Raw genomic sequence first — 17,057 nt, 5'->3', positions numbered from 1 at the left:
GTCCTCATTGTTGTCATTGCAGCTTTTGATGCGGAACTGTAATGACAGGGATAGGGAAACAGACAAGTGAGCCCTAATCTACCCGCCACTCAGTCCCTGCCTACTTGCAACGACCCACCCTAGGCGACGGGGTACAACTGGGCGACGGTCCCTACACTCAGTAAGTGCACGACAGACAACCAGACAAGGAAACACAGAACAAAGGGAAACGGGGAAGTTGCCCACGGCAACACCGTGAGCAACAAGAGTAGTAAACGAGCTGAGTCAAACCAGGAGAGTACGAGGTGCCAAACGCAGAGCAGAAGAGTAGTGAACAAGCCGAGTCAAACTAGGAGTGTACGAGGTACCAAACGCAGAGCAGAAGAGTAGTCAGTAAGCCAGGGTCAATACGAAGCAGGGAAAAGTAGTTCAAGAAGCTGCAGCAGGGCCAGGAAACCAACAGAGAAGAATCACAAGCAAGGAGGAACAGGAAAGGCAGGTATAAATAGACAGAGGGCGGGAGCTAGCTCCGTCTGGCCAGGCTGTGATAGGCTCTCCCACTCCTAAGCCTGCCATCCTGAGTGGTGGAAGATGGAGTCAGTCTCACAAACATAGAAGCAGGTGCAGACTGATTACCTATGGGCGTGGATACAGAAGCTGTGCCTGGCAGATCCTTAACAGGAACTCTTTTCTAATTCCTCCGCTCTCTCCCATGCTACTGGCCTTTCCGCATCTTCTAATGCTTGGAAGGGCCTGGAAATACTTGCTGTCCATGACCCACGTGTTCCTTCCAGTCAAGTATAAATCCATTCTCCCACCTGTAAGTTGTGAAGTTTCTTAGGCTAGTCGCGATACATCACCACATGGAGAAACTCATCACCAAGCTATAACACCAAAAAAAAAACACAAATACAAATTGAACACAAGTTTCAACTTTCTTACAATCCTGTCTCTCCAGTTTATTCAAGTTGTAACAGTTTTGCATATTTATGAGGTAAATATGTTTTTAGCATAGGATTTTCAGTTGTGAAATAAATGCAATATTAAAAAAAATGGGTCTTCATTCTAAAGAAATTGGATATCATTCTTAAGAAAGCTAGAGAATCACATAATTTATTATTTAATAACATAAAAATATCCATATACCCAGATTATTCTTACGAAACACAACTAAAAAGACAGGCGTTTACTCAAGTGAAGAAAAAATTACATTGGGCAGGAATTAAACATTCTCTAATGTACCCAGTAAAGTTGAGGATTGTACATCAGGACAAAGTCAATTTTTATTTCTACCAGGAAGAGGTTGAAAAATGGTTAGACTCAGAAGGTTTAAAATAATTATGTATTTATTTACAGGGAAAATTGGGTACAAGCTTAGTTAGAAAAGACAAGTCAACACGGGGGGGTGTTACGGGGAAAGACAGGTATAGGTGAATAAATCAAAAATATTTTTCCAGGTAATGGAATTTAGTTGTATAATCTGGGGGCCATTATTATGGAACCCCAACAGGACAGTCAATTTATACATATTGAATCCTAGGGATGAGCACGAAAATAGTGGTTTGGAATGTTCAGGGTATGTGTGAAAAATGAAAGAGGTTTGCAATTATGGCATATATAAAATCTCACTTTCCTTCAATTGTTTTTTTTATTGAAAATGCACTTAACAAAAGAGACAATTAGTAGATTAGAAAATAGATGGTGGGCACAACAATTCCACTCTGCACACCTCGTATTCTAGGGGTGTTAGTGTACTTATTCACACGGGCACACAATGCAAAATCTATGATAAGTATAAAGATGAGGAAGGAAGGTTTGTCTTTCTTCACTGTAGATTAAAAGAAACATTAGCTATTTTAGCATTTGTGTATGTACCACCTTCGTTCTCATCCGTGGTGTTTAAGAAATTGTGTGTATTTATGTTGGAGAGAAATGACTGTCCTGTAATGGTTGTCGGAGATATGAACTGTGTAATGGATGAGGCCATGGATAGGTTTAACCTTGGAAGAGGCCCTAGAATTTCAGTAAAAACACCTTTGGCCAGAGTAAGCGAAGAGTTGGGCCTGTTGGATATCTGTCAGCTTAAAAACCCACAAAATCAATGTTTTTCTTGTTATAATGCCTCACACCACACAGTGTTACGAATTGATATGGTGCTGTGCAGGGATTCCTTCCTTACCTTAATTGGGAAAATTATATATGACACCAGAAGTATATCAGATTATTGTAGTGTTCTTTAAAGGGAACAATTAGTTAAACAATAAGTTAAACAATGTTTAATAAGTTAAACAATTAGTATTTAAGTGATTACCCATTGTTTTAATTTTTTTAATTTTTTCACAAGTCAGGAAATATTATAAATTAGATTCAAATTTATAACATTTCCATGTGCTGGCCACTAGAGGGAGCAATTCCCAAAATTGCATCATGGTCACTGTCGTAAAGCAACCTCATTGATGTATGCTGCAAATTTGGGGTAGACACAATCTCCTCTAGTGTCCTCAAACAATCCCTCCTCCCTTCTTCTGGCTAGTGCCAGGAGAAAGAAGGGTTTGAATGTCTTCCAACCTCCTACACTGTGTGCCACAATTTTCTGAGAGACTGCACAGTGTATGAGGATTAGATACAGGGCTCAGCAGGCAGTATCACACGTACATACACAAACATAATACACACGAACTTCCGCCAACATAAATTACCTGCTCCTGCCACCGCCTCCGCTGGTCTACACTCCTCTTCCTTGCGCCTTCGCTTCGTTGAACATATGGCCGGAAGCCGCGGCTGGAAGCCGTCATCTTACTGTCCGGCAGCGGCTTCCGGTCCACATGAAAATGGCGCCGGATTTCGCTCTACGAACGAGCTTCATTTTGGTCTGTGTGGGAGCGGCGCATGCGCCATTCCCACATAGACGGCGCACGCAACTGAGAATGGAACGGCTCCCGTTCGCATTCTCTATGGGTTTGTATGTGCCGTATTCCATCTCTGTATGTGTCGTTAATCGACACATACAGAGATTAAAAAAAATGGCAGCCCCCATAGAGAAGTAAAAGTCAGAAAACATTAAAAAGTAAAACAGAGAACACAATTAAATAAAAATGTTGAAAATATTATATTAAAAGCAATATGATAAAAAAAAAAAAAATCATGACACCTTCCCTTTAAATCTGAGGATAAACTACCTATATCAAAAGCTGACAGAATTATTCTGATAAAAGCAGTTGTATTACCTAAATTATTGTTTATTTTTGGAGTACGCCCAGTCGGGATCCATGATAAGCACTTTAGAAGAATTATTACTATGTTTAACAAACTTATATGGGGGAGAAAAAGGGTTCGGATAAAATTAGACTTTTTATTCCATCCAAAGACAAGAGGAGGTCTTGCATTTCCTTAGATCCGCCTGTATTTTTTGGCAGCCCAATTACTTTACATCAAGGAATGGAACAAGGATAAATATTTGCTGTGGGTTATGTCTAAGGCCAAAGCTCAATATTCCAATTTTTTGAAGTGTTAGAATCCAGCCAATTACTATCTGGTGGACTAGCAACTGTGCCAACAAATAGTCATTTACATGACTGTTGGACTCTCATGGGTAAAATTCTAGGAAGGAATAGTTCAATAGAATTTTCGCCTTTATGGCATAATTTATGGTTAGAGCAACTCAGGGATATCTCTGAGCTTCCTCTCCTAAGACAATAAGGAATAAGGTGTGTACTAGATGTAGTGGAGGAGGGAAAACTTCAATCATGGGAGCAACTTTCTGTGTTTTTTTTAATCTATTCTCAAAGGAAAGGTTCTCTTATCCTCAATTAAAATACGCCCTTGATCACTTGGACAATAAATTGCTCCTTTATAAGGATGTTACGAATGGCTTCTATTCAAGACTTTTCATCCAAAAAGTAGGAATTAAGCCCTTATCTAATATTTATAAAATATTGCTACGGGTTAATTCGGATAAATTCGAATTCTGGAGTATTGAAAAATGGGAAATCGATCTGAAATGTGCAGTGAAGTTAAAATGGGATATATATATAAACATTAGTATAGCTGGAGTAACGTTAAAGAGTGTTTCTGAAGCCAATGGTAGTGATTCTATTTCTGAACAATTTTAGTAATTTTGTGTAGTTTGATTCCATGCCTGTCTTAGCGTGGCTAATGGGGGGTGGGCTTGATTGCGATGGGTGGGTTGAGTTTCAAGAGTAGTAATAAAAGTTTTAAAAGTCATATGGTAGTATAAAGCATGGATTGTAATACTTCGTTTAAAAATGATTGTATTCTTGTTAAAATGTCATATTGTGTTGAATAAAAAATGTAAAATTAAAAAAAAAAAGTGTCTTTCTGAAAATTAAACCAATTGCACGGTGATTAATAGTAACAGTTACTAACATTGCTTACAGCTATAAATGTATATTAACCCTGTAGCAGTTAACGGATCCAAAATACAACACCTATAGAGAGCTGCAGGCCCATACTGTACCATCGTGTGCCTCTGATTTTATACTGAGAAAGAGTTTTTTTCCGTATGAATACATTCGATATTACAGAGCTATTCTCCCCCTTGCTATAACGGGAGTATACAGTGCCTCAAAGAAGCAACATACCGTGGCACATGTCCCTCTCTACATTGAACATGGACTCTAAATCTAAGGGCTCATGCACACGTCGGTATTACGGCTCTGTAAGGAACCAGTAATAGGCCACCGCAGAGGTGCATGAGCCCTCTACTGTACCTTTGCATGCCTCTGATTTCACGCAAAGGCATTTATGTCGGATTTGTATGTAAAAAAAAATAGTAGTATGCTCCATTGGACTCCGTATGTTCTACAGGAGCATATCTCTGTACACATGTCTGACGAAGCATTACGGTAGTGCACAGGATCTGTAGAGCTCTGTACTAAGGAGTCGTAAGGGATTCTTGCACAGGGCTCTGCCATGTGCATGAGCCCTTAGAATTATTTTACAGGTACCATAAATACATACCTTTTTTTGCTGTGACTGCAGTCGTAATTTTCTAAAAGTGGAATCTGGCCAATGCATACCTCCCAACTTTTGAATTCGGAAAAGAGGGACATTTTTAAGCCACACCCCCTAACCATGCCCAATATCTTGCATAAACACATCAAATCACGGCCAGATCCTTCTGCAGATAACACGCGCACATTCTCACCGCGGATCTCTAAACTGTCTGAATATCACAGATATTATGGATCCGGTTATATCGTCTTTGTGTTACTTTTCCTATCTTGGGTATAGCAGCTGCAGGACAGACTAAAAGGCTGAGAACAATGAAAGTCAAGAGGGAGACCTTGTGGTGGATGACTTTTCAATTGACAGGTAGCAGAGTTAGATGATGGGGATTTTTTTTTTCCAGTTGTGTAACTCTGCTACCGGTCAATGGAAAAATCATCCACCAGAGCCCCCCTGTAGATTGCTCCACACACAGCCCCCCTGTACATAGCGCCACACACAGCCCCCCCGTAGATCGCTCCACACACAGCCCCCTGTAGATAGCTCCACACACAGCCCCCCTGTAGATAGCTCCACACACAGCCCCCCTGTAGATAGCGCCAGACACAGCCCCCCTGTAGATAGCGCCAGACACAGCCCCCCTGTAGATAGCGCCAGACACAGCCCCGTGTAGATAGCGTCATATACAGCCCCCTGTAGATAGCGCCACACACAGTCCCCTGTAGATAGCGCCACACACAGCCCCCTGTAGATAGCTCCAGATTCAGCCCCCTGTACATAGCTCCACACACAGCCCCCCTGTACATAGCGTCAGATACAGCCCCCTGTAGATAGTGCCACACACAGCCCCCTGTGGATAGCGCCAGACACAGGCCCCCTGTAGATAGCGCCAGACAGCCCCCCTGTACATAGCGCCCGATACTGCCCCCCTGTACATAGCGTCAGATACAGCCCCCTGCAGATAGTGCCACACACAGCCCCCTGTAGATAGCTCCACACACAGCCACCTGTAGATAGCGCCACACACAGCACCCCTGTAGATAGCGCCACACACAGCACCCCTGTAGATAGTGCCACACACAGCACCCCTGTAGATAGCTCCACACCCCCTGTAAGTGCCACATTGCCGCCAGAGCGGAGAGCAGTAGAGGTAGGCTTTATTCACACAACAGTGTCCGAGTGTCAGCCGATAAAAACGGCCGTTTTGCATCCGTTCCGATTCTGTTGGGGCCATGTTGCCGTTTTTAACGGCCGATTTTGACCCGTTTTGCATCCGTTTTTTTCCCTATCCGTTTTAAAATCGGATGAATTTCATTTAAATTTGTTGCCACACACAGCCTTCTGTAGATAAAGCCACAGCCCCCCTGGTAGGTAATGCCACACAGCCCCCCTGGTAGATAATGCCACACAGCCCCCTGTAGGTAATTCCACCCAGCCCCCTGTAGGTAATGCCACACACAGCCCCCTGTAGGTAATGCCACCCAGCCCCCTGTAGGTAATGCCACACACAGCCCCCTGTAGGTAATGCCACCCAGCCCCCTGTAGGTAATGCCACCCAGCCCCCAGCAGGTAATGCCACCCAGCCCCCTATAGGTAATGCGACCCAGCCCCCTGCAGGTAATGCCACTCAGCCCCCGGCAGGTAATGCCACCCAGCCCCCTGTAGGTAATGCCACCCAGCCCCCTGTAGATAATGCCACCCAGCCTCCCTGGTAGGTAATGCCACACAGCCCCCCTGGTAGGTAATGCCACACAGCCCCCTGTAGGTAATGCCACACAGCACCTGCAGGTAATGCCACCCAGCCCCCTGTAGGTAATGCCACACAGCCCCTTGTAGGTTGCACCCATCCCCCCCCCTTCCAGGAGAAATCACTGACTTCAATGTCCATATAAGGACAGTGCAGTCACTGACTTCTCTTGGAGAGGAATCCCCAGCCACAGGGTCGGGGATTCCGCTGCAGAAGTGAGTTACGTCACTGTGTCCATATATGGACAGTGTGGTCACTCACTTCTTCTGTAGCGGAATCCCCAGCCACAGGGTCAGGGATTCCGCTTCAGAATTGAGTGACGTCCCTATGTCCATACATGGACAGTGTGGTCACTCACTTCTTCTGTAGCGGAATACCCAGCCACAGGGTCGGGGATTCCGGTTCACAAGTAAGTGACATCACTGTGTTCATATATGGACAGTGTAGTCACTCACTTCTCCTGTAGCGGAATCCCCGGCAGGGGATTGGGGATTCCGACTCCTACAGGGAGCAAAAAAAAATACCCTCCTCCTCCTCACATGAACTCTGCACTGTGAGGAGGAGGAGGAGGAGGAGGAGAGAGAGCGTGAGTGACGGAAGACATGGCCGTCACTCGGCACACATCCGGTGATGGCCGTGTATTACCCGGCCCCATAAACTTCTATGGGAGCCGGGAAACGGACGAAAATAGGGAATGTCCCATTTTTTGATGGCCAGGTTTCCCGGGCTGTCAAAAAATCGGTCGTGTGAATAGCCCCATCACTCACTGTCAGAAGAAGGCAGGAGTCTTGCAGCGGCGTTCTCACTGGTGTCGATGCTGGCCCGGGAGTGAACCAGTCCAGTCACCTGACTGGTGAGGTCAGGTGACAGGTCAGGTGACTGGACTGGTCCACACACGGGCCGGCATCGATCCCAGTGAGAACACCGCAGCAAGACTCCTTACATTTACAGACCGCCCGGGACGGCGGGACAGCGGTGAGAAACCAAGACTGTCCCGCCGGATCCGGGCCGGTTGGGAGGTATGCCAATGGGATAAAATATCATAACAGCCATACTGAAACAAAAATAGTACCAGTGAACTTAAGGGGTTGTCCGGGGACGTGGCAGTTTTTCACACTGATTACCTATCCACAGTATATGAGCATGGGGGTCTGACACCCAGACCACGCACTGATCAACCTCTCCGGCTGCCTCTGTGCACTGGATGCCGGAAGCAGATGGATCTGGTCACAGTATAGCGTATGTGCTCTTCACAGCAGCTCTGCTCCTATTCAGCACACCGGCTATGCAGTGTACGGAGCCATCTGCTTCCGACACCGGTAGTACTGCATAACATCCGGAGGCAGCCTGTATCACAACAATTGATCGGTGCAGGCTCTGGGGGTAGAACACCCACCGATCATATACTGATGACCTATCCTGTGGATAGATCCTCAGTATGAAAAGCTGTCTCGTGCCCGGACAACCGCTTTCAACTTACGTAGCATACACTTCATGCAAATGTTCCTAGAATTGTTTCCATAGAAGACCATATTGGTGGTACTTGACTTATGCTGTAAAATGCTGGTCTGTGCAGTAAGAAGTAGGTAACAAAGAAACACCCTGTATGATCGCCACTCAGGAGGGAAATTTCCCTTTTTAATGCGGGTTGGCTCTAAAGTTCTATAGTTTACCCATATTACTTGTTTGAACTTGATGGACATATGTCTTTTTTTTAACCGTACTGTTTCAGTATAATAGAAAATATTCAATTTATATGTAATTTTTGTCTCAGTTCTATATATAAAAAATCACAGAGAGAGATAGAAATGGATCATTACTTCAGCCAGAGGTAGCTAGCGATAAGTCAAGTTATATAACCCATTTATCACTTTGACATAAAAACAGTAGCTTCAAACTGGAATTGTTAAATAAGACTTTTTCCCATTAAATTTCCAGAATACGTTTAATCTTGCATGTAGAGCTGTGTGCACCCAGACTGTATGGATGCACACCAAGTCCTCTACTTTTACTTTTTTAATTTTGAGAAATATTCAGTGGAAACCAGCAATGTTCATACTTTTTCTGCAGGTTTTGCCATTCATTCCACCAAATTAGCATTTTCTCCAGAGTTGTGAACATTTATTTTTTAATGTTGCATTTAGATGAGGTTTAGGAAATTTTACAATTGTATTGAATTTTTGGTGCAGAAAAAAAAAAAAACAGTATGAACCATGTAACGTGATGAAGTAAAGATTTTCCATATAAAATATTTATTGTGCAGTGTAAAGTGGATATCAGTTGTGTGTTGACTTTGAAGGGGTTCTTTATAGCAAAAGTCTTTTAGATGTTGAATACTTTACAATAATAGGGCTTCCAACTTACAATGCCACTACTCTCCTTTCCATTGGGTTTCCATTGCTTTTTGAATATCAAAGTCTGCGGTGCTATTATTGCTGTCAAATAGACGAAAACCTGACAGCAGAGTCGTAACTCTAAACTCCTTGGCCCAATGCAAAATCTGTAACAGTGCCCCCACCGACCATGTGTCATATATAATAATGTTGTCACTGTCTTCTGAATTGGCAGAGGTTCCTTTGGATAGTGACTGCTGCATCTGCGCCCCCTATAGATATGCCATTTCCCAAGAAAAGTCTGACACATATATCAATGGGGTCTCTCAACATTTATTTGGGTCCGTTTCAAAATTGATCCATCAAAGCTGTCAATGCTCAGATAAGAATGGAAGTCTTTATCCTATCACTAATGGTACTCAGAGTTATAATAAATATAAAGAACATTTGATCCAGGGACTTATATAACTGCTCATGTGAAATCAGAAATAATTTTTTCCCCATAGGAAAATTTTTTGCCCTAGGCTTTTGCTCACTTGATTAAATTATTGATCCGAGAGAGAACTTTAGAGACATTTATGGTGTGTTGTTGGCCTTATTATACATTTTCTATGACCTGACTATGACACAAACATTTATAAGCCAACATGACACGACATTTGTATTGATTGGAATATTTTAGTCATAAATCTGGACAGCCAAGGATTCTGTTGTTGGGACATTCAACCATGGTTATTGAAGAAACAAATATTGACGTACAATATATGTACTCCGGCAGATTCTCTAATTGCCCCTGTCAAATTGCGTGCCGCAGAGTTCATGATTAATAAACAAATAATAGACAAAACAGTTCAGCTTCATTTAACTTGTTCAGTCTGTCATGTTGTCATAAGCTAATAGACTTCATATTTAGCCTGCAGCGGAATAATACAACTAATTAAGGAAAACATATTCTTATAAAACCTTAGACAAGGGGTGCAAAATCTTTTTTTGTTCGAAGGCCAGTGTCAGATTGTACCACTCACAAGAGCCATAATACAGGGTGAGCCATTTATATGGATACACCTAAATAAAATGGGAATGGTTGGTGATATTAACTTCCTGTTTGTGGCACATTAGTATATGGGAGGGGGGAATCTTTTCAAGCTGGGTGTTGACCATGGTGGCCATTTTGAAGTCGGACATTTTGTATCCAACTTTAGTTTTTTCAATGGGAAGAGGGTCATGTGACACATCAAACTTATCGAGAATTTCACAAGAAAAACAATGGTGTGCTTGGTTTTAACGTTACTTTATTCTTTCATGAGTTATTTACAAGTTTCTGACCACTTATAAAATGTGTTCAAAGTGCTGCCCATTGTGTTGGATTGTCAATGCAACCCTCTTCTCCCACTCTTCACACACTGATAGCAACACCGCAGAAGAAATGCTAGCACAGGCTTCCAGTATCCGTAGTTTCAGTTGCTGCACATCTCGTATCTTCACAGCATAGACAATTGCCTTCAGATGACACCAAAGATAAAAGTCTAAGGGGGTCAGATCGGGAGGCATTTCTTCTACCGCACTACCGATCCATTCCCATTTGGGCTCTAAGAAACGGCACTGTAAGCCCGTTCTAGTGATCGGTGTGGGGTCCAACCGCTGAGATAAGTGATAAATATTGATTATGGAAAAACCCCTTTAATGGCATGCTACATTTATGTTCACTATTTATGGTAATTGCAAGGCATTGAAATAGAGACTTGTTGTACTGAAATTACCAAGGCTGTGTTGAAGCTGCTCCTGGCATAGTTCAGGGTAAGAGGAGTATGATTGAGTCATGGTACAGGCTAAAGTAAGGGCATGGGGCAAAATAAATAATATTATAGAGTTTACAGAAGGCAAATTGCTTGGGACAGGTAAGTAGCTAGAACAGAGGCTTCTTCATATTGAACAAACCCAGTCATCTGTTTTCTGAAGGTAACTGGTCTTCTTAAAGGAGTACAACACAAGCATTATTCCTAATGTAGAGATATACATATTATTTAGATAACTATGTATACTTCTCAATTGGCTGTTTAGAAGTAACGTATAGATGACTGCACTAGCGGAACCTCTAGTAAATGTCTGCAGTGACTTAATAATAAAGTAAGGATATATTTAGGTTTGACGCTCTTTTATTCAACTATATCGAATTTTTTATCATTCTAATCTGTTCTTGAATTTTCCAGTGTAAACTGCCCGAAATGGACGACTTTGTCTGGTTTGGCTGATGGTTGTGTGAAAATATTTTGCAAATAATAGTTCACAATAACTAACAGATATTTGCTGAAAATATGATATATGTTCACTCTAAACTTGCAAGCGCAGGAGTCGCTCTGCCTATCAGCTCTCTACTGTGTATTATAGAACTGGGAGATTAAGTTGTCCAGATGGGACAACCCCTTTAAGTATGACAACAGTATAAAATAATGTTAAAAACGGAGCAACCCAATTTCAGTTTGCATTTCACCGTGCTCCCAGATTTGGCCCTATCAGGGCATCCCTTCTCTTCAGATTATTACCACATCATACTAAAATAGGGGTTGTCCACAGGCCAATACGGGCGTAAAAACGAACGCCAATCAACGAGACAGCTCGTTGAACGGCGCTCGTTTGCTAATTTCACAAGGAGCAATGATTGGTTATGTATCGGTTCGAGCGATTGTATCTTCGATCGTTCGTTCGTTCGTTCGTTCGTTTGTTCGTTCGTTCCGATACATCATGTCGGTAGCACGTCTCCCTGTTTACATAAAGAGATGTGCTTCCGACTACGATTACCTTTAGTGCTGCATAAACCATGCGATCAGCCGATGAATGAGCATTTGCTCGTTCATCAGCTGATCGTTGCCCTGTTTACACAGGGCAATGATCAGGAACGAGCGTTTATATAAATTGGCCTGTTGTGTAAAAGGGCCTTTAAAGGAGTCCAAAAAGTTCCTGCCACTCTTGGTTAGCATTAAATAACAAAAGCTGGGGGAACATCATCATCTTTCTTTAACTTCGTTCCAAGGGGTTTTAATTCATACAGCATTGTAAAAATATATATATTTTTTTCTACCAGTAAAAAGGAGTATTCTGTGTTACTTTAATTCATATTAATGTCACCAAACTGGTGTGAATATTGTATTATTTTTCATTGACCAGGCATTGCTAAACTGTATTGTACATGTAAAACGCTATATAAAAAAGGGTAAAAATAAACAAGTGTCACAATAAATATAAAACTAATTTAGGAAAAGTATGGTTCTACCACACTATATAGTCAGATGCATTTATGGGAATATTGCACATAAAATAGCTTTTCTCTTTATATTGAAAAAAAAATCTGTTACTATAAGTCACCAAGTTGCGCTTTAGAGTGTAGTCTCTATTCTATTCAGTCAAGTCCAAGTTATCCAAGCCTCCTAACAAATAAAGGATGCCTGCCATTAAAGGTGACCATTAAAGGTGACCATGCAAATGTCCTCAGGTGTTATCGCCAAACTTTCCACAGATATAGATGTGCATTGTTATTGAATGTTCCTGCCTAAGGACCCATGCACAAGGCTATATTCAGGATCGGTTATACCGATAATACAAACAAAAAATTGCATGAGCAAGTAACAATACAATTTTTCTAGGTCTATATAGCCCATGGAACCCATTGTATCAATTTATTTTCTTAAGTTCTTAGAGCACATTTTGATCAAATTGCGTGAGCCCATCTGCCACGACAAGGCGACCTCTATGAGGTGGGTCCCTACTCTGCTCGTACCCCCTCGTATATATAAAAAAAAATCATACATTTATATAGAAAAACATACACTTTTTAATAAGACTAAAGTCGAACAAATTATTTGTGAAATTACTGCCACTAGGTGTCTCCCTTCCTGTAATCTGCTGTCCACCCGTAGTTGTCAAACAAAATCTGTCTCTAGTTACAGAGCAAAGGAGAAAGACTGCAGGAAGTAGGGGGTGTCTCTTCATAGCCTGCCCATAGAAGGGAAGCAGGAGGAGGGAGAAGGGAGAGAAACACACAGATATGCTGCCCATAGAAGTCTATGGAGAGGGAAGGATGTATTAGGAGAATAGAGCAGATAGAAATACAGGGACACTGCTGCCCAGAAAGGAGGGAGAGCAGTAGTAGAGAGAGACAAAGACACACTGCTGCCTATAAGTATATGGAGAGGGGAGGGGGCAGGAGGAGGGAGCAAAGAGGGAGACACAGATGCTGCTGCCCAAATAAGTCTACGGAGAGGAGGAGCAGAGAGAGAGAGAGAGAAGACAGAGGCAGTTAGTAAGTGTTATATATCACCTAAGTGCTGGATTCTCAGATACACTGCTCTTTACTTCTGTATAATGTCATCCATGCTGCTGCTGCTTCTATATATGTGATAGATACAGAGATTCTCCTCTTCTCTGTGTGCAGTCTATAGAAGACATGATAGCAGTTAGGCTTCATTCACTAGCTCAGAGAAAACAGAATTAGAGATAGAGCCTGTAGAGAGAAAACTGCTAAAAAATAATGGCCAGAAATAGTGTTATTCCTCATGTACAGAAGTATCAATCCTTATCTTGACTCTGATAACTTGCTGCAGCGTCATAACTTATCACCGTACATATGACAGTCTATTCTGAAAGTCACCTGAAAAGTTACTGTAGGTACGCTTTAAAGGAATATTCCCAACTCACCCATTTATGGCATACCCACAGGATATATCATAAATATGTGATAGGTGCGGGTTCCATCTTTGGGTACCACCTGATGAGGTGGCAGCCGGTGGAGAATAAATGTGTGTGGGGCCCTACATTCAGTTCTATGGGAGTTGTGGAAACAGCCAAGTAAGCGAGCTCTGCTCCAATAGAACTGAATAGAGAGGGCAGCACACATTCTTCTCCACCTATATTTCCGCAAATATGTGGACACCCATTCTCCACATAGGTGCTGGTCCCAGAGGTGGGAGTCACACCTATTACACATGTATGGCATATCCTGTTTCAATGTATTATGGTGGAGATATGTTTCATTATACTGAAAATGCAAGATTTTATGTTTTACCATTTCCTTATTATGTTTCAGGTGAACACACAACTGGATTAACATGAGAAGACCACATTATCCTAACCAGCATGCACTCCAGTTTATATTATTTTGACATTTGTTGTGAACGTTCTGCATCAACACCTCCAAAAGGCTTATTTAAGGATTGGAGTACATTAAAGGGTATCTGTGAACTCCTAAAGTACCCATTCCGAGGTTCATCCGAATCAACGTGTAATAGAACAGTGTGTCAAACTTGAAAACAAAAAACTCAAACCAAACTATTGTAATATATTGTATAAACCCCAATGGAGCACATTTAGCTGATGATTTACTCAATGGTTTACAGCCAAAACAGCATCAACAAATAATCTAAACCAAGAACACAAAGTATAATAAGTTGTCTCTGAGACGATCAGGAAGTACTAGAACTTTAATTCCACCAAAGAAAGCATGTCCAATGAATTATCCAAACATCTGTAATTCATCCTGCTAAGTGGGAAGAGTCCAAAATTAAAAAGAACATTGCAAAACAAAAAGTGAAAGTTGCCATCTTCACATCAATCACAGATAATGAGAATGTAAACATGGCACTGGCTGAATTCTAAATTTTACGCACTAATCAGTGCCTGGCTGTACATCTTGGCTAAAAAATTATTTCCAGGGCTTTAACATATAAACAAGATTCCTTCTGTCGAAACATCGGGGAGAGAATTTCTGTGAACAGACATCATTTATCTTGATCATGGTCCTAGTCAATCAGAATCACTCAATAGCATCCATCCCTCTCTGCTTAAACTGTTCCCACCAGACAGCAACAAACAATATTTCCAAATCAATCATTATTGGAGTAATCTTTGGAATATTCATCACTTTTGGTGTACTTGGAAATATTTTGGTCATTCTTTCAGTAGCATGTCATCGGCATCTACAGACTGTGACCCACTATTTCATTGTCAACCTTGCTGTCGCAGACCTTCTCTTAATGTCCATGGTGCTTCCTTTCTCTGCTACTTTTGAAATCCAAGGATATTGGCTGTTTGGCCGCATTTTCTGTAATATATGGGCAGCTGTTGATGTCCTTTGTTGCACAGCTTCCATAATGAGCCTATGTGTCATATCTATAGACCGCTACATTGGTGTTAGCTATCCATTGAGATATCCTAGTATTATGACTGAAAAACGAGGTGTTCTTGCCCTCCTTTGTATATGGATCTTGTCACTCGTAATCTCAATTGGACCTTTGTTTGGCTGGAAAGAGCCAGCACCAGAAGATGAAACAATCTGTGAAATCACAGAAGAGCCAGGCTATGTTCTCTTCTCTGCCTTTGGATCCTTCTATCTTCCACTCACTATCATCCTCATCATGTATTTCAGGGTCTACATTGTGGCCAAAAGGGAGGGAAAAGTTTTAAATTGTGGGATGAAATGTGATAAATCAGACTCTGAAGAGGTGACCTTGAGGATTCATCGGAAGAGCACTCCAGATAGTATCAATTTCAATTCCAGTACAAAGCAAAAGACTAATTTCTCAGTGCGACTCCTCAAGTTTTCCAGAGAAAAGAAAGCAGCAAAAACATTAGGAATCGTAGTAGGATGTTTTGTCCTGTGCTGGCTCCCATTTTTTCTGGCAATGCCTATAGGTAAGTTACAATACCAGTGAAAATGTTTTTGAGGAGTGTTCTTGACATTATGGCTTATATTTTTAAGGAGAAAGCTACTGATAACGTTATTGCTCCATCCATCTCCCTACCGCAAATAGAATCTATGAGATTACAAATTGTGGCATGTTCCATCGCATGCTATATTACGCAGGTCTTTTCCACTTTCGGTTCTCAACACTGGAGGACTAAGTTGATTCAAAGAAAACAATAGATCTGTATAGCAGAGTACTGTGTAAAATGGATCTGTGATGGTTTGTTTTTCCCACATGTACTTAAGGTAAAACACGAAAAAATCATTACATTAAAGAGATTAATTAGCGCAGCCCTGATAGTGCTAGCCTAGTAAAATGATCTGCACACAGCGACACAGTAAATGAATAGTAATAGGGTCAGTTTAGGAAATCATTTTTAGACGGCAACGCCATAAAGCAGCGCAGCCCTAACAGTTAAATGATTTGTACACAGCGACACACTGTAATGTAAAACAACCCTTATGTTATAATATATTACCAGGTGCAACCAGGTTTCAATGACAGTTTTCGTGTAATGGAGTGTAACATCAACACACGCTTTTAATGATATTGGGCATTTTTTTATAAACATCAGACCTTTGCAGCTGCAAACAAGTGATGTTCTTAAGTATGGTCAGCGGACATGCCCTTGCAGTATTGTATAGTGGGGGCTTCCTTTTAGTATGTGGGTCAAAACTAAACAAACTATTTGAAAATATACAGTAAAACACATTGTCTATTATTGAATAAAAAATATAATGCAGCTAACAATTAGAAGAACTTTCAAATATAAAAGTTAAAGGGTAACTACATTTTTAAAAAACTTTTGACATGTCATAGAGACATGTGAGAAGTTTTAATCGGTGGAGCACTGAGACCCCTACCGACCTCTAAAACGAAGCGCCAGAAGCGCTGGGGTGAGTGTGCTGTGCCGCTTCATTTTTGATCGCCTTTCCTCGGAAAGCCGAGCAAGTGGTGTACAGACTCATAGACTTTCTATTAAGTCCGTACAGGACTCGCTCAGTTTTTCGGGGAAAGACAATCAGAAACACAGCACACACTCGAGTGCTTCTTACTCTTCGTTTTAGCGAACAGAGGGGTTCTTAGTGCTTGGACCTCCACCGTTCAAAACTTCTGACAATTCACTATGACGTCAAAAATATGTAGATATCGCCAGAGTAGAATCACCGACCAGAGTGTCGGCCACGCTCTGGCCGTGGATTCTACTTCAGGAGGAGCCCCTGACATCACTGTCCATATATGGATAGTGATGTCAAGGGCTTTCCTAAGACAGGTGTCCCCGGTCAGAGAGAT

At 41.8% G+C, this 17,057-nt stretch overlaps 1 protein-coding gene across 1 annotated transcript in view; it reads left to right on the top strand.

The window, feature by feature from the left end:
• The window catches only part of ADRA1A (adrenoceptor alpha 1A), a 127,976-nt gene that overhangs the window by 80,640 nt on the left and 30,279 nt on the right, over nucleotides 1-17,057 (top strand). The window contains exon 2 of the mRNA XM_075855321.1: nucleotides 14,108-15,711. Within this exon, the coding sequence (XP_075711436.1) occupies nucleotides 14,814-15,711 (898 nt within the window). The 5' untranslated portion in view covers nucleotides 14,108-14,813. The remainder of the gene's footprint in view (nucleotides 1-14,107; nucleotides 15,712-17,057) is intronic.

The sequence above is a fragment of the Rhinoderma darwinii genome, chromosome 3 (assembly GCF_050947455.1).
Source record: "Rhinoderma darwinii isolate aRhiDar2 chromosome 3, aRhiDar2.hap1, whole genome shotgun sequence".
Lineage (NCBI taxonomy): Eukaryota > Metazoa > Chordata > Amphibia > Anura > Rhinodermatidae > Rhinoderma > Rhinoderma darwinii.
Note: the sequence above shows the minus strand (reverse complement) of the source record. Positions and strands in the feature narration are given on the sequence as shown.